Below are 23,638 nucleotides of genomic sequence, written 5' to 3'. Positions count from 1 at the left end.
GTACTTAAAGAGCTATGATTTTTATTATAAAAGGTGTTTATATTAATGATAGTCATTCTCTTTCCTTACAGTGCAAATTAGACTATCAAGCCTGTGTCTCAGGAAAACAAATCTCAGTGAAATGCGAAGGACGTTGCCCTTGCCCTTCCGACAAATCCACAAATGCAGGCAGAAATGATAGGAGAGGTGAGTGATGGTAATTTGTATGATATTTTTAACAGCTCGTTTCTAGAAGGAAATAAGATTTTGCTCACAGAAGAGTACAGTGATCACAAACAGTGATTATTCTTGAATAAAACCAGCATTATTTTATTTTATTCAAGGTTGTTTTCTTTGCTGTAGGTTTTGAAATTGTGCCTACAGTAAAATACCACTGTATTTTTCAAATGCAGCTATTGTAGTATGAGTTATTGTTGTTCTTTTTTTACTCTTTAATACTCCTCAAGATGCTTATGGCTGTACTCGAGACAAAGAAAAATTCATTCCTTGCTCCTCAGTGTTTTCAGTTGAATATTCAAGAAAATGAAGTGTGATAGAAAAAAGGAAACTTAAAAGTCCTTGTTACTGCTCATAGGAGCAAGCAGATGCACTTAAACTATGGAACTATTAGTAAAGGCTGTCATACAAAAGTGAGTTCTTTGTTTGAAAAGTGATAGGAATAAATCAGCTTCCTTTTGGACCATGCATGAGATTAGGCTGCTGGAAAATGCAGTTGCTTTGCAATGCTTCTTAGCCATTGGTGCAACTGGAGAAAAAAATTTGTGACTAAGTGTATTTGTATTTCAGTGACTCCCAGGTGACTTTGGAAGGTTGTTGTTAAACAAGACAGGATACCATCTTTGGTACTCCTGAATAGAGAGCCATCATAGCATGAGGTTTTAGGCCACCATGGACCTGAATTTGCTGAAAACAGCATGACTGGAGGTCTGCATTTTTGTATTTCTTTAGACTGATCTCTGTTAGATGTATTTTTTTCTTCTTTCTGTATAGTCACCCTTTTGATGAGTAATCTAAAATCTTATGCAATGTATCCTCATTGGAAATACACCAAAATTTGTTTTTGAAGTTTTTTTTTTTCCTGTAGCAACCTTATAATGATAAAAGAAACCATCTTTACATTCCTGGATTATGTTAACGTTGGTAATCCATTATGGTTTGATGCTCTATTCCAAATTTATTGTACAAGAGGATCTTATTGTTTCCATGATAAGCTGTAGCTACTGCCAAAAGTATTTTTTTTCCTACTTTAAAAAATGAATTAATGTTCATTTAACAATGAATAGAGAAGACCACTGCAAACATGGACCTGTGTGCACACATACAAGTCATTATAAAACTTCTCTGAAACACTCCTTTAGGTCAGTTTTTTGGTCTTCAGCAATACCACTGATGGTGTAGTTAAATATTGATTGAATATGTGTAATTAAATATTGTCTATGCTATAACCCCTCTGCAAAAAGATACAGCCTTGAGGTATTTTTAAAGCATTAATTTACAATTTCATGTAGTAACTGTAAATAAATACATAAATCTGTCATCTGGTCACATTGCCAGTCCCAATGAAAAACACCGGAAGACCCAGCCTTATATGGTTAGTGTGGCCCCTTTGATAAGACATATAGTATAGCATTAATGCAGCTGCAGTTTTCACTAGCAACATTTTCTGCATCTCCAGCATAGATGTGGGGATATTTGCTTAACAGTGGGCATGAAGTGAAATTAAGATAATGATCCAAGAAGCATCTCTGTGTGAGTAGCAGACCTACTATTCTCCAGTGTTAGTTTTTTAATATAGTATCATTGCCCTCAGTTTTTACAAAAAAAAAAAAAAATTAGCATTTTCTCTGCTGGAAGCTGTTTCACCTGATGCAGTTGGTTTTGTCTTTGTCTGTGTTCTTTCAAGCACACTATTTCTATTTTTAGTACTCCTGTACTTAAACACTGAAAACGATCTATAGGCAAATGTTATTGGCTTCAAGGAAATGGAATAGTTCTTAATTACGAATAAACTCCTAGGAATGAACTCTTGAAGATTTATACTGCCAAGGGATCAAGATTACTTGTGCTTAGTTATGTAAAAGAAAAAGAAAAAAGATCCTATATGATTATGGGAATTAACACTAATCCTGTCCTGACAGATTGTCAGGGCAAGCAAAATACAGGGCTTTTCCAACTGCTACATTTTACTGCAACATTGAAATTTGAATATAATTTCTTTACAAGGCCAAAGGCCAGGAGACATGAGAAATATGAAAGTGAGCTGAGTATCATTACTGAAATTCCAGCCATTATTGTAACAGAATACAAAATTTGTTACAACTTTTGTTATAAGAACTTTTGTTGTAAGAATACAATTATTTTCTTTAAATGGAACTCCATTAAGTGTTCTAAGCTGTATACGCACATGTCAGTTGCTTAGAAACTTGACGAACCTAAAGAGGCAAAGTAAGATTAGTGAGTGAGTGTTTCCTAAAATACATCCCCAAAGACAGTTTTTCATTTCTTCAGATTGACAAATTCTACTGAATTTTTGGTGTATCTAGGGAGGAAAGTATGTCTATGAACTTTCCCAAAATAGTTTTGTTGTGCAACTCCACACTCCTTTGGGAAGCAAAATTAAACCACTATTCAGAAAGACAGATTTGCCTTTTAAAATGTATGTGGACCTGATTGTAAAATCATAGGAAACTCTTAGTTGGAAGTAAACTCTGAAGGTTATCTAATCTCTCTCTCTGATGAATGCATGGGGCAGGTGCAGGCTGCCTAGATTTTGTGAAAGCTGGCTCATTTTAGTGATACACTCTGTAACATTGAACCTGACCGACGTGCAGGGGCTGTTAGCTTGAATCCAAAAATGAAAGGGCTAAGAATTTGATCTAGAACTAAATATATAAGTTGGTAACAAAACAAAACAAACAAGCAAAAAAGGACACAATAAAATAAAGATCTTTCCTTGTCATATTTCTGTTTTGGTTTTAGTTTAGAGAAAGCAATGGGTATCATATAAACTACAGCAGGTGCTCAAGTAATTTTTAGAAAAGAGAAAGAAGAGAAAAACAAACTTAGTGTACTGCCATAAAAAGAGAGGGAAAATCTGAAGAGCACTTGAGGTACTGTTAGAGGAAAGGGTCACACAAAGTTAGAAATCAATGAAGATGAGCAGTATGGAAGAAAGAGGTGGCTTAGGGAGTTGTGTAGAAGCAGAATGAGAAAGAAAGGTAAACCAGAATGAATGGGAGGCACCACCACTATAGACAGAGGTGTTAATTAAGAGACAAGTGAGGAAGCACTTATAGGAGCCTGTCTTATTTTCCAGGTGTAGCCATTGCCTCATGTCCTGTTTTCACCCTAATCTCCTTTTCAAGTATGTGCCAGGATTTGGGGTATCCAGGTCATACTGGCTTGCACAGTTGTGAATGTAGGGATTTCACTGAGCTGGAGTCTGCAGGTGTTTATTTTCCTAAGCTCCTCTGAGTCTTTTTTCCAGTGGTTATGTGGAACCAGAAACTAGGAAGGCTTCTGTGCACTGCACATTTTACAAGACTGGGGAGAATTCTGTCCCTTTGGCAGTGTCTGGGCACCATTTTTTGCCCAAAACAATCCTTTTGCTCCGAGACATACTGAGCCCTGTCCCTTGCCTGTTGTGGAGGACAATGTTTTTGCTAGTCCTGCTTTTCAGTCTGATGGATAAGAACAAATATACATGATGCAAAATGTAGGCTTACCAACTGTGTCACTGGGATAAGGAGATGAGACCAGTCAATGGGGTAAATGCAGAAGTTGCACTCATTTTTACAAAAAGTCCTGTTAACCTTTAATGCTTACCTCTGCACACCTTGTCTGCTTTACCTTCTGGCATTTCAGATCACCCTTCCTCCCACCCATCCCCAACTGCCCAGGAAACAAGCACCAGATCAATCCTTTTTCTGTTTCTCTTTTGGGTATGAAGCATGTTTAGCTTCCATATTCAGCTATCTAAAGTGAATAGGAACATGTACACCTACCATCTACAATGGCATTTAGTCTATTCTGTATCTATCACAGGCAAGACAGTAAACAAGAACCTGTAGTGCATCTGAATACTGGAATTTGTTTAAGAACTGATGCAATTAGAGCTTGTACTCAACTTCATTTCATCTCTCACCCTCCCACCCAGTGCTGCCTTCACTAGATCTCAGCTTACCTTCCAAGCAGGGAGGTCACTGCTGACCTGGAACAGTCAGGCAGAAAATCATGTTGGTTTCTGCTATGCAGCTGCATGCAGTTACCTATCAGGTGTTACTGGCCATGGTGTCCCGCAGCGTTCGTCTCAATGCATCTCGCTGATCTCCTCACTTCCAGCATCTTTCCACCAGCCAGGATCTTAACTGTCTTCTTTCAGGGCCCCCTTCCTCTTTCTGGGAAGCCATTCTTCTTCCAGGACACACGCTTTCAGTCCCTACTATCCCCACCACCCCTGCCCACATTTTCCCAATCCAAACAGTCTCATGTGCAGAGGCACAGTGTGTGATCAGCCTCCTAATTGTTAGTTCTGTCCCATGTCTCTTTATTTAATAGAGGATTCAGGAAATGCCATCTCTGTTTTATCAAAATTTACACCAGTTCATACCAATTGCAGCTAGCAAGTAGCAGCCTTGTGCTTGAGGGTTCAAAAGTTCAATTTTAGACATTCACAGATGCACGCACAGACTTATTTTAAACTATTTTTTTCATCTACTGCAATAGCACATTTATTTAGAGTTTTGTTACATTTATTTAGTAATGTGCAATTCACCAACCTACATCTACTCTTTCAGTAATTTAAAGTGTATTGCAAAGCTTTTGGCAGTTGGCTATTTTGACTTTATTTAAATCATGTTTCTTTTCAGCCAACCTGAGATTACAATACTGACAGCAAAATTTCTTCAGGAAAAATTAGGTGACTTAATAATAGAGAAGTAGAGGTGAAGGAGATAAGGCTTTTCTATTGGAATGTTTTCTTGTCTCATTAACAGATTTTCATTTTACTTAATGTAATTTGTTTCCTTAAAAAAGTGCGGGTTTTAGAACAAAAATCGTTTTATTGAGTGCTCTTCTGTCATTTGGCACTTTTTGCTAATTTTAACTTATTCTTTTTTTCAGCTGTGTCTTTTCCCAGTCAATATTTAAGTAATATTAAATTTTATTGCAGTTTCATCTCCAGTTTTCTAGTCCAGTACTGATTCATGTTTGATTTGTAGTGAATTGATTTGAAACCTTTGAATAGACACCCAAATGGACAAATTTGTGTAACATAAGTACACATTGCCAACATTCTTCAAAGAAAATAAAAATTTAAGTTTTAAAATGTTATTGAAGGAGTGAGGTTGTGGGAGAGTTCTTTCGTGTTCTTAACTGATTTCAAGGCTTTGGTACAGGAATTTTACTATCCTGTTAGAAAAAAGAAATATTTAATTTTGTAATCTAAATAGTTAATAATGGGTGGAAAACAGCAAGAATAAAAAGTTGAATGAACTGTAGTCACAAGTGAACTTTCTGCTTCACACAATGATGTTTTATTTTGCAGGTTTATATGTTCAAAATACTTTTCTCAGGCGCAAGAGCTTCTTTTGATATTAATGAGCATCATTAATGACCGTTGCAATTGCCTAACAAACTCATTGATACCTTGGCATGATCCCAGAAGTATTGTCTTGCTTTTTAGTTTATTTAGTGTTGCTTTTGCTATTTTGAATTTTTGACAAAACGTAAAACGTATCTATAGCAGTGTACTCATATTCTCAAATAAGTGTTTACAATCCATTTACTGAGCATGACGTATTGACTTGAAACCTGTTACATTTTATATTTTTTGAGTATATATTGAAATGGTCCTTATTCAGGAGATAGCAGATGTTGCTTCATTCCTTGCATTATATGTGATATAATTCAAAAGTTGTGATTAAAACCTTTAATGAATAAAGATATGCTTAGCAATATGTTTTTAACAAAAATCTCTAGATGTATAACGGAAAGTTCCATTTTTCTTCTCTCTCTTTCGGCATGAATGAAAGGTTACACAAACCTTTCTACTTTGAGGATAGTTCAGCTTTGTTCAGTGACTTTGGCCATTCTATTTATAATGAAATTACTCTGAAAATGTGTCTGACCCACTGTTTAGTCTTACACCATATTACCATCTCCTACTAACTGTAGTCTTCTGTTAATTTCTACAAAAGTTTAATAAGTACCTTTATATAATAAGGTGGGAAAATAATCCTGAATATCCTTTAGGATCTACTAGAAAGAAAATTATATACCAGAAGGCTTAATTAAAAGCTTACTAGGTGTGAACACTTGAGTACGTGCCTCACCAAATAAAGTCAGAATTTGATTTTTGATGTTCATGGCTCAAGATGTAGTTAGAAGGAAGATAAGAATAAGAGGGAAAATCAATATATTACATGATTACCAAGCAATTTATTTTTACATTAAATGGATGAAATGTCTTCACTTGTTTGTATGTTTTCACGTTTAGGCCTGGCAGGCATTAAAAATTCATTTGCTTTAGTTTGCCAAGTACATGTGCTTCTTAGTTTGTATCTTGCAGGGTCTAGAAGGCCAGGGTTATTAAGAGGTTTTGTTAATTCAGAAGGAGGAATGAACGCCAACAGCAAAATCCTCAGAGTTTTTAACAACCGAAAAATACCAGTTCAAGACATTACAAGAACAAAAAGATGGACAAGTGGAAGTCATTTTGTACTGTTATTTAATTCTCATGGTATAGGTCAAGACCCATGTTGTCTGTTGTAGACTGTCATGAGACAGGATTTGGATTCATCTATAATCTCTTTCTGTATGAAATTTGCCTTGTTTCCAGTCTTAATATTTCCTTGGTTTTCTTTTTTACTAGCATTGTACTTATATTACTAGTTGAGATATGGAAAATTAATGATATTGGATTGGTAAGTATTTCTTAGGAAAGTAGAGGTTGGTGGACTGAGGAGTTCTATACCCCACCCTCCAGAAAATAAAAAGGGAGGTCCAGACAACAGCCTTCTCTGTGATCAGCTATAGCATTTAACGTCTCTCAAAAGCTGCAGAATGATGCAGAGGAAGGAATATGTCAGTCTCTGAAATAAAATTGTTTCACGTCCATTCAGAAACTGAGATAGAAGGAGATTATTTGCTCTGCCTTAAGTGATACTGCACTCATTGCATCATTGTAGACATTTCCTTCTGTTTTTCCTTTACTTGTTATATAGGTTATATAGAGGCTTATCAACTAAATAGTAATTTAAAAAGTATAAGATATTAATAATAATTAAAACCTTCCAGACACAACAAGATGGTGTTGCTGGACTGTTATGTTTGAGTTTTTTTCCTGCCTGGACCAAATACCTGGGTATGTCTCTTCTTCATTGTCACAGCACCCTAATATGAGACATTTGGCAATGTAGATGACAAAATCCCACTGGGTATGTCAGACTAAAGGAATATGCTCAATGAAGACATACATGGGATTTCTGCACTTACAGGAAGATCCTCACTAAACATGTTTAGAATGCCAGGACAGCAGATGAGTGTATGGCTCACAACTCTGTGGTCAAAGACCTTCCAAAGGTATCTAAGAAAAGCATCCATTGTCAGTAGGCTTGAATTTGTTCTATTCTAGAGCGCATGCATTGGGAAAGTTTAACTATCTTTAAATCCAAAAAGCTTGACAGAGTGCCTATGTTTTATGTCCCTGTTGAGCTACATTTATACTGTGATAAATGTGTGCCATGATATGCCTAGGATCCTGGTCTCTCAGTCTGTTTCAAAGATTAGGCTGATGTGTGCTACAGCATCCTCCTGGATTATGTCTTTGGATATCTTCTTCATTGAAACAGGGTTGGGATTCTGCCCTGACATAGAGTCAGGATGCAGCTGGGACATGCAGCCATACCCAAAACCTCAGAATCAGTTGAGGGTCCTGCATTTTAGATGGAAAAAGCTATAACCTTGTGGGTAAAATACTAAATACCCATTTTGATTGGCTCCTGAAATAGAAGAATTTGCTCTCAACAATTGTTTTAGTTAATTTCTAATAAATCCTGTGGTAACAGCTCACTTGATATTTTCACTAAAATAAGAGAGGTAGACTTATGTTCTTGGGAAAAAAAAAGGCTCTTTATCTGATCATCTGAGGAGGACTATATAGGTAACGTAGGAAGCTGCTTTAAATGTCATACTCTTTGAGTCTAAGCTTTTGCCAGAGGAAGCGAAAAGGCAACATTACATGCTGAAAGTATTTTAGTTAGCATATATGAAAGACTTTAATCAGAGAACATAGGTGCTCTCTCAGCTGCATCCTATTTTATACTGAATACTGCCAAATTGTTAATTGCTACGGAGAGATGAGGATAAGTAACAGTAGGATTAAAGACACTGTGGATTCTGTTTCATTCCATGTGCATCAGTGCTTGAAAAACAAATATAGGGACTCTTTTTAAACAAATAGCAAAACAGCACTCTCCCAAATCCTCTTATTTTATTTACATAGCAGCATCTTCTCAATACATGACCTCAGCCACTCTTCATATAGTACAGGTATAGATGCCAAAAAACAGCTTTTGTTTTGTTTGTATTCAAAGAGAACACTGAATTGTTTCCAGACTTCACAAATAAAGAGATTTAGGGCCAAAAATAACATTTGTGTTAACTCCTTAATCTCTACTTTGTATTAGTACCTTTCAAGGACATATAGTACTATTGTGTAATTCCCCTTTTCTCTTCTGCAAGATTAACTCCAGGACATCAATAGAATAAAATCTGTATCCAAAACAACATATACTAGACTAATTAGGCCTAATACTATCAGTGATCAGTTATGGGGTAGCCAGGAGAAGTCATTTATATGACACAATGAGCAAAATTCCCATCTATAAGATGAAGGAGTTCATGCTGTGTGGTCAAGGATAAAACTGAACTTTCAAACCTCAAGTAAGACAAAAATAACAAACCAGAGAAAATGACTGTTATGTTATAGTGCTGTTTGGGGGTTATTTGCAAATATGTTAATATGTTTTAAAATATTTCCCAAAAGATCTAATTATAGCATCTAATTTTACGCTGCCATGCTTGTTACACAAAATAACTGACTACCCTATAAAAAGAAATATAAAGAGAAGTATGCTGGTTTTCGTCATGGAGAAACAACTCTCAGTTATTAACTTTCTCTGAATAATATGCATAGTAAATGGAAGGAGGCAGTCTCAGCAGTTTGGGAGTATAGACAGTAGCAACATTTTATATATGTGAGTTAAATTTGTATTAGGTAATTGTCAGCTTTCTACTGTTTTTCTTAGCCATGTATTTATGATTCAGTAAAATATTTTGTTATGTAATTGCTACTGCAGTTCTATAGAATGCAACATTAAATGAAAACCTCTGTACTTTTTTAGTTGCTTAATTTTCATTAGAAAATTTTGCTGATTTTTCTCAAAGTAGTCTTTAGATGAACCCTGAAATACAAGTGTACAACTATCAGTGGAAGCACTCAAAACCAGGAATTTGTCTCGTCTGTTTTGGCATGTACTGTTTGAGATTGATGTCACTGTGGGCTGACCACAAAAATCAGATCTAGGCTAGTATTTCTACTCTTGCCTTTACTACTGGCATCAATGTGAATCTTCCCATTAATTTAACTGTAAATAGGTTCTAACACTGTGACTCAGTTTCCTTGTCAGAGGAAAAGACATTATCTGTAGGTAAGCTTTCTTACTCTACTAATAGAATCATAGAATAGAATCATAGAATCATTTGGGTTGGAAAAGACCTTCAAGATCATCGAGTCCAACCATCATCCATGCCCCCTAAACCATGCCCTGGAGTACCCTGTCCACTCGCTTTTTTAATATCTCCACGGATGGTGACTCAACCACTTCCCTGGGCAGCCCATTCCAATGTTTGACAACCCTCTCAGTAAAAAAATTCTTCCTAATATCCAACCTAAATCTCCCTTGCCTCAACTTGAGGCCATTTCCTCTTGTCCTATCTCCAGACACCTGACAGAAGAGACCAACACCCACCTCACTACAACCCCCCTTCAGGTAGTTGTAGAGAGCGATAAGGTCTCCCCTCAGCCTCCTCTTTTCTAGACTGAACAACCCCAGATCCCTCAGCCGCACCTCATAAGACTTGTGCTCCAGGCCCCTCACCAACTTGGTTGCCCTTCTCTGGACATGCTCAAGCAGCTCAATGTCTTTCCTGTAGTGAGGGGCCCAAAACTGAACACAGTACTTGAGGTGCGGCCTCACCAGTGCCCAGTACAGGGGAACAACCACCTCCCTGTTCCTGCTGGCCACACTGTTTCTGATACAGGCCAGGATGCCATTGGCCTTCTTGGCCACCTGGGCACACTGCTGGCTCATATCCAGCCGGCTGTCAACCAGCACCCCCAGGTCTTTCTCTGCCGGGCAGCTTTCCAGCCACTCTTCCCCAAGCCTGTAGCGCTGCATGGGGTTGCCGTGACCGAAGTGCAGGACCCGGCACTTGGCCTTGTTGAACTTCATACAATTGGCCTCAGCCCATCGATCCAGCCTGTCCAGATCTCTTTGTAGAGCCTCCCTACCCTCAAGCAGATCGACCCTGCCTCCCAACTTGGTGTCGTCTGCAAACTTGCTGAGGGTGCACTCAATCCCCTCAGCCAAATCATCAATAAAGATATTAAACAGAACAGGGCCCAACACCGAGCCCTGGGGAACACCACTCGTGACCCGCCGCCAACTGGATTTCACCCCATTCACCACGACCCTCTGGGCTCGGCCATCCAGCCAGTTTTTCACCCAGTGAATAGTGCACTTATCCAGGCCATGAGACGCCAGCTTCTCCAGGAGTATGCCATGAGAGACAGTGTCAAAGGCCTTGCTGAAGTCTAGGAAAATAACATCGACAGCCTTTCCCTCATCCGCTAGGCGGGTCACCTGGTCATAGAAGGAGATCAGGTTGGTCAAGCAGGACCTGCCTTTCGTAAACCCATGCTGACTGGGCCTGATCCCCCTCTTATCCTGGAGTTGCCATGTGAGTGCTAATGTTTCTGAACTCTGCTTTACTAATGTTTCTAAAACATTTTGTAATTTTAAAGACACTGCAAAACTAAAATGTATTACTGTATATCCATTTTAGTTCTTTAGAGGGTATTGACTTAGCAGTAAAAGTCCACTTTGGCTTTATTGCTTTTTATACTATAATACATAGTATTCACTTTTAAATCTCAAAGCTGTTCATCTTAGACCTATATTTGTCCAGGCATGCAAGCTAAAATATTGTTTTTCACTTTGTTTAATTCATTATATACATTTACAGTAAAGTCAAGCTGTAAGTATACATTATATATAAATACAAGCTTTTTGAAGGTAAAGTGAAAATTGATGCATTGTAGATATTTATGCTTTGAAATTTGGTCAGGCTAATTCATTAAGAATGTCTTCTTTTCTCTCTGTTGTATATAAGGTGAATTATATACCATTTTTTACTTGATTTTTAATAGGAAGTACTATTGTTTAATCAGATTTTATTGCTTTAGTATCTTTATAAATGTTAGTTTTTTTCTAAGATAGCAGACTAATAATCTTAGCAAGAATTCATTTGTATCTGTAAATTATTTCCATATCTATGATACGATAGAAAGGGAATTTGCTCGCAGAAAGATACTGTATTATTTTATTTGTAAAAGACATTTATTTCATATTCATTACTGTGTTTGTGTAATAACTGAAACTTAATGGAGCCAATTTTATTGTTTATTACATCAATGTTAAGATAAATTTTCTTCATTAATCTCTTTTAGATTCTTAAACAGAATATATTTTTTTTTGCTTGAGCGATGCTAAGCCAAGTAAAATTATCAACAGTCTCTTCTTTCATTAATCAAACTCCATGTTAAGACTTTCTAAAAAGAGACTTCTCCATCATAATTAGTAGTAATCTAATGTAGTGTGATTAGTAAAGCAATCTAATGTGGTGTAGAATGACAGAGAATGTGTTTGGAATGAGAAGGTGTATCTGACCTGCATGCTCACTATCCCCTGGTCCCCTTGTCATCTAGCCTGGGGCTTAGCCAGGGCACACCACGTACCCAGGCGTCCTTCCCCTGGAACCCAGGGAAAGGTTGGAAATGAGGAATATAGGCTTCTTTCCAGGTCTTGTCCATGTGTGATGTGGAAAAGCACACCTGAACTTGGCAAATGGGAAGCTTTGAAGACCCCATAGTTTAGTTAGATGGTTGAGACTAAATGGTAAAACGTGGGAAATATGAAGGGCCTGTGGCTGTGTTTGAAGGGGGGGAAATGGAGGTGTAGCTGGGTAACCTATTGTTAGGCTGTAGAGGTGGCTCCATTTGCATTTTTGCTTCAAATGCATGAGTTTCTCCTGTAATTTCAAACTTCTCTTGCATGGAACAAGGTGTGTTCATTTTGTTTTAAGCAGCTTTGTAGTTCAAAAAGATAACTAGAATTGGTTAGTCATTGTCATGGTTTAACCCCAGCCAGCAACTAAGCACCACTCAGCCGCTCACTCACTTCTCTCCCTCAGCCCAGTGGGACAGGGGGAGAAAATCGGGAAAATTAAAACTTGTGGGTTGAGGTAAGAACAGTTTAATAGAACAGAAAAGAAGAAACTAATAATGATAATGGTAGCACTAATAAAATGACACCAGTAATAATAAAAGGATTGGAATATACAAATGATGCACAGTGCAATTGCTCACCAGCTGCTAACCGATGCCCTGTTAGTCCCCGAGCAGCAATCCCCGCGCCCCCACTCCTCCCAGTTTATATACTTGATGTGACGTCACATGGTATGGAATACCCTGTTGGCCAGTTTGGGTCAGCTGCCCTGGCTGTATCCCCTCCCAACTTCTTGTGCCCCTCCAGCCTTCTTGCTGGCTGGGCTTGAGAAGCTGAAAAATCCTTGACTTTAGACTAAATGCTACTTAGCAACAACTGAAAACATCAGTGTGTTATCAACATTCTTCTCATACCTAACTCAAAACCATAGCACTGTACCAGCTACTAGGGAGACAATTAACTCTATCCCAGCTGAAACCAGGACAGTAATTTATAGATAATCTTTTGGCTGAAAAGAAATTTTTGCTTTTGCTGTCTGTTCTTACAGGGGTTAAAATATTTGGGAACAAGCGATAGAAATACATGTCTTGCAGAAAAGAAGAGCTACCACAAATGCAAGTAGAGTAATGAGGCAGAGACATTCTGGTAAAAAGTGTACTATGAATTGGAAACAGAGTGGAGCTGATAGTGTTAAAATAAAAAAAAAAAAGGTAGCCTGTGTTTGAACAGTGATTTATATTTGTTTAATTCTCTGCAATGAAGTCATAATTGCAGAAGAAATTAAAATTCCATCGAACCTGACTGTTAGAAGGAAGAAGTGAAGGATTAAGGGGAGACTGTCCGTTCCATAATAGTATAGTTTATATAAAAAAAGGCTAGAATGCAAGAAACTGTTTATGCTGTGTATATGAAAAATAACCCCCATAGCACTGCAGAACATATTCAAGAATGCTGTGAAAAAGAACATCTTATTGTTGCCAGGATTAAGCGAAATCCTTAGAAAGGATTGTTAGCTAAGTGCTTGTTGTCAATATTACAAAGAGCTGTAACACTAAAGGGAAAGCTGGAATATTACATTCCTATCACTGGAAACAGCTCTTTGCTCACAGTTCCAAGTGTCTTTGCAACAGCAGTCTTCTCCAGAACCTCTTCCTCTTTGCTTTTCCTTTGGGCTGCTTTGTTATTTCCGAGTTCTTCCACTTTTTTATGGCTGCTTTTGGCAGCCTTGAATACTCAAATCTACACAGCTTTGTCAAATCCAGGTATATCAGGTCCCCACATTTACATTTAAAAGGAAAATTCCTTGGGTGTCAAGGCAGCGGAAAGCAGTTCCAGCCTGCTGTGGGCTGCGCTTTGAGACGTTGCTTCTCATGTTTCTTCTGTTACCAGCAAATGGGCATTTAACTGGAAGATCTGGCCCCGTGCTAAAAGTATCTGAATAATAAAGTTTTTAACTTCTAAGTGTCTGAAATAATGTGAGTGCTGCATCTCTGCTCACTGTGTGAGTATTTTTATCACAGGACACCAAGGGCATGTATGTCCTGTGCCAGTTGTGCCTTTGAGAATGGGTGTGCATGTTTGAGGACACAAGCACAGCTGGGATTCCTCGGTGGCCTTGTCCATCCTGTGCACAGGGAGCGATTTCAGGATGAACTTCACAAACTTCATCTCACGCAAAACTAGCTGGTTCACTACGAATCAGTATGTGAGAGTGAGCTTACACACATGGGATGGACACTTAAGACTTAGGATGCATTGCCTTTTTTTTAATCCTTGATTTCTATGGGACTGTTCAGACACTCAGGGCCATTTAGACTCTGGTTCTTTTTAGGTAAAGACTCAATATATACAAGATGAGTAACTAGTCACTCAGAGTTGTTTTCTTACTACTACAAATTATTCATATACTTTTCACAAAGGAAAAGACTTCTGCATAGGAGATTGCTTTAAATTCATTGATTATGAAAGTTTTGATTAGCCCAGTTGATTTCTTTATTTCCTTTCCCCTTGTTTTTTAGTAGGGAAAAAAAAAATCTGATGGTAAATATGTCTTTAGAGGCAAAAATGTTATCTTCAATGTATCATCCTGTGGGTTTGTGTGTGCTGCTGCAATTTTAAGAGTTAGACAAGCCATTATGATGAAATAAGAGAATTAATGCTGTTTAATTTTATGTTTGATAATCATTAATTTTAACCTAGGTCATGAAACAATTCACGAACAATTTCAGTCCTAGAGTCTCCAAAACACCCAAATTGTTAGGAAAGTTTAGTCTGTGTAGCACAACAAACTCTATTAAACTATTTTAGATAGTCATGAGAGCATTTTTTTTTTTAGGATATGTTCATTATCTTCTTTTACTCTCTGCCAACCAGCTTTTATGGATTATAAAGCTGGAAGCTTAAATGTAGTCCAGACCATTAAAATGGTGTTGCATTCAATTATAATGGCTATAATTGCCTTAATTATGTAAATGAAGGGGCCTTGCCAATCTTATGATACATTAAAGGCTTTAGAAGTGTGTCGCAGTAGTTCTATTGAGAATAAATAACCAAAGAGATGCAGATCGTATGCTAAGTATCTGGATCAGCATTATCTTTCTGTTCATGCAATGTTCGAATAAGCTAACAGGATGCAGCTATGTTTGTGTCTCAATTACTGATGTGATGGTAATATTTTTTACTGATACTATTTTTATCCCGTCAACATGCAGTTATATTTAAGTGTTTCATTGCTCATCAATGGGAGATAACTGCTAGAAAAATACTTTATCAGGTAATTATTTTAAACTAGTTTATTAGCCCCTCCTGCTTATTTTTGGAAGGTAAAGCATGTGGTGCTTTAACAGGTTCTATAACCTACTGCTGAGTTATTTTTCCTGTAATTATGTCAGAGATTGTTGGATAGTGAAGCTACTTGAGATCCTTAGGAAGCTCAAGAATGGACTGATGATGGTTCAGTAGTTGCGAAGGAATGTTGGATCAGTGAGTTTCACAGAGTTGTCTTCAAGTAGGTTGTAAACCCAGTGGTATTTAAAGAACATGTGATACCCTTTTTGCAACCAGTTCTCAGTAACAGTAATTGAATCTTTAGTAGTTTAATCTCCTGTTTACTTCACAACTTCAACTGTGTTATCTATGGTCCCTATTGAATAGTTGCAGTATCAGTTTTCTGAAGTGACTGTTTTAATAGCTGGTGGAATTTTGATATTTTCTTCAAAATATCAAAGTCCTTTAAAAGCCAGGGATTAAAAAGTCTGTCTTTGGCAGCTGTTGGTAATGTTTCTATAGCTACTACACTGAAATTGACAGAAATAAAATGTGCTAATTACAGAGTTTACATCCTGGTGATATGATGTCACTTTCTAAATTGAGGGGGGGGGGTACCTTTTTTTTTTTTTTTTAAAGATGCATGTTGGATCTCGGGCAAAAATTTAAATATGTATTTTCTGAAGCTGACCTCTGTCATGAAAATTAATTTCTACTTAAGCTAACTTTAAGCATATATGCTAATAAATTACTATGCAACAAAAGAATTTCACTTGGTATCAGCATGTCCTTACTTGGTTAGACAATTTCCTCTTTCTTCCAATAATTAAAATATAATCAGTTCTTACACATAAAAGTACAAATTTTCACTAAAAAAACTTACTCACCTCTCCTGAGCATATAGACAGAAGAACAATATTGAGTTACTGTTTCACTTTTACTTTCTTTGCATAAATGTTTGAACTCTCTTTCACAATTGAGAACCATTGTTCTTTTGATTAGTGTAATGTTTTGAGGCACTACTTGGAACAGTTTACGTGGCTACTGTGTATTCACTGATGCACTGAAAATGTTTCTATGTGCAGTGAAAGTATGATGATACTTAGGCCATGTTCACATCATCTGATTATCCTCCTAATTTCAAGCTGTAATAATTTCTAAAAGTTTGAAAAGATGATGCAATGCTGACAAGAGTTTAACAACGTGCCTCCTCTCCAGGGCAATCCTTACAGGCTTCTAATTGTTTGTCTTTGAAAAATAACGTCTTCCTCTTGCTTAAAAAAAACCCAGCCTTATTGTTCATGCCTAATTATCATTTTACAATTTTCTCAGTCCTGCTAGCTTTGAGTCCTCATGTAGGTTACTATAGCTTTACTCAGAGTCTTGATAAGAAAAGTTAAACAAATATGCACTAGTATCAGCATGACCTTAATCTATGCCAGGTGATACATTTTTATATCTCCACTACTTTCACTACCAAGAGGGCAGATTTTGTATCTGTAAATAAACAAAAATAGAATTTTTAGTGTACTCTTGATGAATCAGCATTATGAAAACATATATTAATAAAACTATTAGATAGATACGCTGTGGTTCCAATTATCATAATTACCCAACTGTATTGCTTTTTATCTGCTTCACAAAGTACAATTTTTTTTTTTTCTTGATATCTTAATTTTATATACAAGATGCAGGCTACTTGACATGTCAGAAATCCTCTAAATAAAACATAAAAGTCTTCATGGAGAAGGAAAAACCCAACTTCTTCCCTGAAGGCACCAAGATCCATGAAATTAACTGTGGCATCTGTTTTAACTCTTGTTCCTGCTGATACTGCAAGATCAAGTGCTATAGCCACCTTGCTTGCAAGCATCAGCAGTTTTCACTTGTATCAACTTGTAAGCTTTGGCTCATTAGCATGGTGGCACCTTTATAATAGTCTGAATGCTAAATTAAAAGCGTTCAGCTTTAAAACATAACTACCCCCTAAAATTAAATGGCTTTGAAAAACAAGTTTGTATTGTGATTTACTAGTACTGAAATGTGGTTTTGTAGGAGAAAAACCAATCTCATGTTTGCCGTTGATAAGGGTGCAAGGCAAGTCAGAAGAAATCCTGGATATATATATATATTGAATAATAATTCTTGTCAAAACTGCCTGCATTATTTATCCTGTTTATAATAGAGGTCTGTTATAAATTCCTGAGATTCTTAATAGCAGGAGAGCATGAAACATTTAAAAAGAGTTGTAAACCCAGCTTTAGGGGAAACAAGGTAATTAAGATGGTTTTGTTCTGTTTCGTCTGTTCAGCAGGATTGTCTCCTTATCTGAATTTAGGTGCGGATGAAAGTTTTAAGCGTGTTTATAACACAGTTTACTTGTCTCGTAGGAATCTGATCTTTTTTTGTCTAGTTTTCTTTTAAGGTCAGTATTTGAAGTTGATCACCCTCTGTAGTATTTCTGTATGCACAGTTTAAGAGGATTAAAAGATACTTCAGAGGCTGATAATATGCTATTATTATTTAGCTACCTTCTTTCTAAAGGTTTAACTTCAGAAGCAGGAGTACAAAAAGAGCATATAGTTTTAACAAAGTGAACAGAGTACTGCTGCAGCTCAGAAAAACAAAGAAAATACAATTACTCTTTCTGCTCTTTTAAAACAGATAAAGCAATGGAAAAATGAAACAGAGTAATGTTTCGATAATATGAAACAAGGAGAACTTGTTGCTAATACTTTTGTCCTTGGCAAATTCAAGAAAGACCAACAAGCCTTGCTCTTATCACCTGTCAAGTAGTAGGAAAAAGGATAGTAACAAAATTAGGATCGTAGTTATTGGGTTGCACCCTATTTGAATCTATCCAGGAGAAAAAAACAGAGTTGGTACAAGTATATCCAAGGCAATTGGGATGCTTCTGACAGTTGGGATGTTTCTGACGTTTTCTGACAGTTCTGTGGAACTGAGCATTGTGATTTACTTTGGAGGGTAACATAACCACATAAAAGATGTAAGGAAAAGTGTAATCATTAGTAGTAGTCTAGAAGCATAATGTATTTTCAAGAACATGAGCTCATAGAAACTGTTTGCAAATAATAAAGCCTGCAAAACAGTCTTTGCTTTCTCTGTTGTAGCCCCTGTGATGCAACATTCAATTTAATCTGATATAAGCTTTTTAATAGGGTAATGATTTATTCTTGACCTTTGGAAAAAGGACAGAAGGAGCCTTGGAAGTAATTCTTAAATTCCTAGCCGTATATATTTATATGTAGAAGAATGTTGACTATACACAGCGTAAGGGTAAAATTATACTGAATTTCATTACTGCAGAGGTCATCGGATAATTGCCAAATCTGCTATTCCTTGTTACTTTTGCTGTACCTCTAAGCAAGATTTCTTCAGACTGGAAGAATGCCCTTTTTGCTGTTTGGCGTTGGCATGCATTTTTTAAGCACTAAGCGCTAAGTAGATAGCCAATGCATATGTGCAGATCAGTTGCACTGAGTCTGGTGCATCCCAGATGCTTGCAGCATAACGACTTGAATTGTACACTCTTCTGGGACAGGTGAACATGGAATGGCCTGGTCAGAGCTACTGCTCTTGCTCTCATATGGTCTGAAACTCCTTTTTTATTCCCAGAGTTTTGGGGTAGATAAAGAAGAGAATTCTAAAAAACTGAAATGTGGTAACCCTTGTCCTGTGTAGTTGAGCAGTTTGTTCCAGTGTATCACGTGGATGCAGACACAAGTTATTCTGTTACATAAAATAAAAAGTGAATAAAAAATCCTTATAAAAAATTTTAAATGCTCATCAACATTATTCTGAATAATGAAAAGTTCCTTTTGCAGAGGAAGCCAAAGAGTAACTAGGAGAACAAAGTGCATCTGCCTATTGTGATCTTTGTAGTATAACAAACAGAAAATACTGAATGTAAGTTTTTCAAGGAACTAACATATAAATGAATACTCCAAGACAAAAGAGAATCCAAAGTAAAGAGTTTAAAGTCTTTATTTTTGGTAATAAATAATTTTGGTGATTATTGCCGATATCTTATTTTTTGCTATCAATCTCAGTGTTAAACTGCTTTTTTTTTTTTTTAACTTTGAATATGATTAATCCATGAAATATCAGATCATACTGGATGTTTTCCTAAAGACTATTTGCTTGCTTCTTACCTTTCTGTAAAAAAATGTTTTACGTTTTAATATTTTTCCAAAAAAGATTACATCTTATTTTGCTCCAGAACAAAATGTACTTAGTAACGATATAATTGTAAAAGGTGTTTTGATACAGAAATATGTGCAAAGTGACAAGTATTTAATTTCACAGAAAACTTCTCGAGACCAAAGTGATTAAATGTGACACCTGTATTGCATGTTGTAAAAGAAAATATAAAAAGAAGTGTGGCTTATTAGCTCTTGACACTTCAGAATGTGAGGGACTAAAGAAAGAAACAGCTTAGAAGGGGGAGAAAGGTAAAAAAAGAAAATGTGAATAGCAAGGAGATGATGAATCTTTAACTATGCCTTTGGCTTGGAAGTGCAGTTTTGTGCCCACCAGGCAGGTTCTTGGCATCCTCGTGTAGAAAGAAGAGAGGATAGGAACTCCCTGGTTTTCTGTGTTTAGATTCAACCATATATTTACGTTCCTAACTTCTGCTGAAGAGCTTACCTATTTTTTTGTGTGTGGTAAATGAGAAACAAATAAAATCTACATACCTAATGTACCTAGTTGACCACCTTACAGAGAAGTATTGGAGAGTTTGTGTGAATTGCTCCCCCGTGGGCTGTTATCACTGTCTATACTCTCAGGAAATTTCTTCTGATTATCATCACTGTTGAGTGACTGAATAATCAGAGGAGCTGTTGCCTACATCTTCACAGGTGATCGATGTCAATGTCTTTTGAAAATGTCATGGTTTCTGTTTCCTTGTTTAATAATTCCTACTAAGATACCTATCTAAGTCTGATATATTTGGGCTTAAAGCAGTGACTAGACATTCAGTATTCATTTATTTTATTTTGGTAAGCTATTTACTTACGTCAGATATTTTATACAGCAATGTCATGGTGGTAGGGGGAGCATTTTTTAGTTTAATGGACCAGGCATTGTACAGTGCTATTATTTGGACACAGCTCCCTCATGCTGACTCATATTGAAAGAAACAGTATTATGTAGTAATGCGGGGCACAAGTAAAAAAGGGGAGAGGAGTGGCTGGAGAGCAGCCCTGCAGAAAGGGATCTGGGGGTGCCGTCGGCAGCAGGGTCACTGTGAGTCAGCAGTGTGCCCTGGCAGCCAAGAGGGCAAACCCCATCCTGGGGGGCATCAACCACAGCATACCCAGTCGGTCTAAAGTGGTGATTATCCCACTGTGTTCAGCATTGGTACGGCCTCACCTTGAATACTATGTGGGGTTCCGGGCCCCACAATTCAAGAAGGATGTGAAGGTCCTTGCATGCGTCCAGAGGAGGGCAACAAAGATGGTGAAAGGGGTGGAAGGCATGTCCTGTGAGGAGCAGCTAAGGGCTTTGGGCTTGTCTAGTTTGGAGAAAAGGAGGCTGAGGGGCGACCTCATTGCTCTCTACAGCTTCCTGAGGAGGGGATGTGGAGAGGGAGGTGCTGATCTCTTCTCCCTCGTATCCAGTGATAGGGCGCATGGGAATGGTTCACAGCTGTGCCAGGGGAGGTTTAAACTGGACGTTAAGAAGCATTTCTTTACCGAGAGGGTGGTCAAACACTGGAACAGGCTTCCTAGAGAGGTGGACAATGCCTTTAATAATTTGCTTTAGCTTTTGGTCAGCCCCAAATTGGTCAGGCAGCTGGACTAGATGATCATTGTAGGTCCCTTCCAACTGAAATACTCTGTTCTATTTTATTCTTAGTCAGTAGGCATTATTTTAATCTGATTGCTAAGTTATGATTCTATTTATGAATCTGTCCACTTTATTGTTTAATAGATTTGCTCAAAATATAGTATAACATGTCTTGAGGCATCAACAGCAAAATTCACAAATTTACTTTCTAGTGTCTGGAAGATAATAAAAACAAATTCTGTTCTGTGGTTTTTAAATATTTTTTTCTTCTTAGCCTGTACAGTAAAATCAGTTTCTTGTAAAGTTTAAAGCTTTAATGGGTTTTTCTGTTTTATTTTTATGTTCTGAGGCTTAAACAATGATGTTACGATACCATTTTAAATTGCAAATGAAATGCCTTTGGGTTTGGTGGGCTGTCTGTTCTGATTGTAACTTCTTGCATTAACTTGGAAACGGTAGGGTTCAATGTAATTTTTTTAAATAGAAATCTTTCCACAGCTCAGGTTACTGGCTAATTTCAGAAACTACTAGTTGAAGTTGTACTGAATTTTTTTATACAGAAAGTTAAACTAGATTACTATAATGGCAACTGCTGGCTGTGCTACATCATGTCCTGCAACAAATTTATTTAGTCTTCTTAGAGTCTCATTTTTCACTTACTCGTGTATGATTATCAGTAGACAACACTTTCAGCTGTCTTTGACTTTTTAACAGGTCTTTAGTCAACTGTGGCAAAAGCTTAAAAGTGGCTATAACCTTTTTGCATACACTGCAGTCCTATAATCACTGCAGAATTAGTGGTGATGCTTTGAATGCATGTACTCTCTGCTGCTGCTGTCAGGGCTGAGCCAACAGAATGAATGCTGTGCTCTTCAACTGGTTCTGCACAAAGTCAGATACCTTTAATAAGATTTAAACATAAAGTATCATACATGTAAACTAATTAGATTTTCCATTGAAAAGGAACAGGAACACTCATAGCCTGTTCTGCCACATGTGCTGAGGGCTGGTCTGTGGCACTGTGGCAAAGGAGCACGTACAGGGCCTCTGTCCCTGGCTGTGATTAAAAGCAAATCTTAATCCATTTTGGATTTGTATTCTAGGGGGTATAATAGGAACTGTTAAAAAAACCCCACCACAACACCCAAACCCCAAACTTGCAAGTGTGTTAACATTATAGGAAACAAGCAAGCTTATAAGTCAAGTTTGCACAGATGTTAAATCAAAAAAGCTCCACAGTGGTCACATTTTAGTTGTCAAATATGACTTAAAGCAATTTCCTGCTGATCTAATACTATAATTCAGTAATTACTGTATAGTATTATTTTAAATAAAGTTATTCTCTATACTTAATGACCTTTTCAAAGTACTTACTACATGCAGTCCTACTTAAAACAATAAAACCATAAATTAGTCTTTCAGGATTAATTTTAAATTATGACAAAGGTACTCTGCATTGTGTACGGTATGTTATAGGATTATGTTATATTTGTCCTTCCTCATAATTATCAGCTCTTACTAATCCATGAGCAGCCATAGAAATTTTTTTTGTTGGTAAAACAGGAATTCAATATAAAATGATACTAAACCAGCATTTTTCAATATAAGTAGCTTGCATATTAAGAAATATTAGCAATCTTGGCTCTTAAAGTAGAAACAAATGGACATCGTCAACATATGTAATACATACAGACAGCAACAACTGAATAAAATGCCAAGTCCACTCAAGTATTCAGGCAACAGACAGACTATAGCCTTCAAATTACAACTGCCAAGCCGGGTGGTAGGGTGGGTTTTACGCAATAGAGTAATGAGGTTTTTCACATTCATTGAAGGGAAAACTGGCCTTACTAAAATCACTGACAAAATTCCCACTAAATGGAACCAGGATTTCTGTTTCTTTAATGACATAAGGGCTATGGAGAAACTCTTAAACTTGGACCAGCGACTCTGCAAGTAAATTTTCATGGTGATGGTACCTACTATTGAATCCAGTAATCTTTGTCTGTACACGTTTGCTGTGCCTCAGCTTCACTTTGCTAAACAGGAGTATGCTGTAGTCTGCAGGTCATTGAGGTGCAATATCAGCATCTTGAAACCAAGGCAATGAGCCATGCAGACAGGAAAGCAACATCATTCTGAGCTCAGCGCAGTGATAGCAAAACCACGTTTTGTGACCGCAGTTGTTTCACGTGTGACTGTCAGTGCCTGTATTTTTAAAAACTTACCTGAATGGCCTAGTGATCCAGCTGGCCCAGTAGAATATAATAGTTTCTCAGGACTCTATAGTGCCATGTAGATCTTAATGGTGATCATTGTTGAAGGAAGACCCAAGAGTATCATTTTTACTACTTTTGTGTGACCACCAAACTTCAGATATCACAGTGATATATTTCTGCATGTTTCTCTGTAGTTAATGATGTGTTTTCAGAAAGACAAAATACTTTTAAGAGCACGGCCCACAAAGGGCAGAAGAGAAACATGCATGAAAT

The 23,638-nt window shown here is 37.1% G+C and overlaps 1 protein-coding gene across 1 annotated transcript in view; it reads left to right on the top strand.

Annotated features, from left to right (window-relative positions):
- Positions 1–23,638, top strand: part of SPOCK3 (SPARC (osteonectin), cwcv and kazal like domains proteoglycan 3) — a 232,245-nt gene that overhangs the window by 168,304 nt on the left and 40,303 nt on the right. Inside the window, exon 6 of the mRNA XM_052778733.1 lies at positions 72–186. Within this exon, the coding sequence (XP_052634693.1) occupies positions 72–186 (115 nt within the window). The remainder of the gene's footprint in view (positions 1–71; positions 187–23,638) is intronic.

Source organism: Harpia harpyja, chromosome 2 (genome assembly GCF_026419915.1).
Source record: "Harpia harpyja isolate bHarHar1 chromosome 2, bHarHar1 primary haplotype, whole genome shotgun sequence".
In the NCBI taxonomy this organism is placed as follows: Eukaryota; Metazoa; Chordata; class Aves; order Accipitriformes; family Accipitridae; genus Harpia; species Harpia harpyja.
The sequence above is the reverse complement of the archived record's forward strand: the minus strand, read 5'-3'. Positions and strand labels throughout refer to the sequence as shown.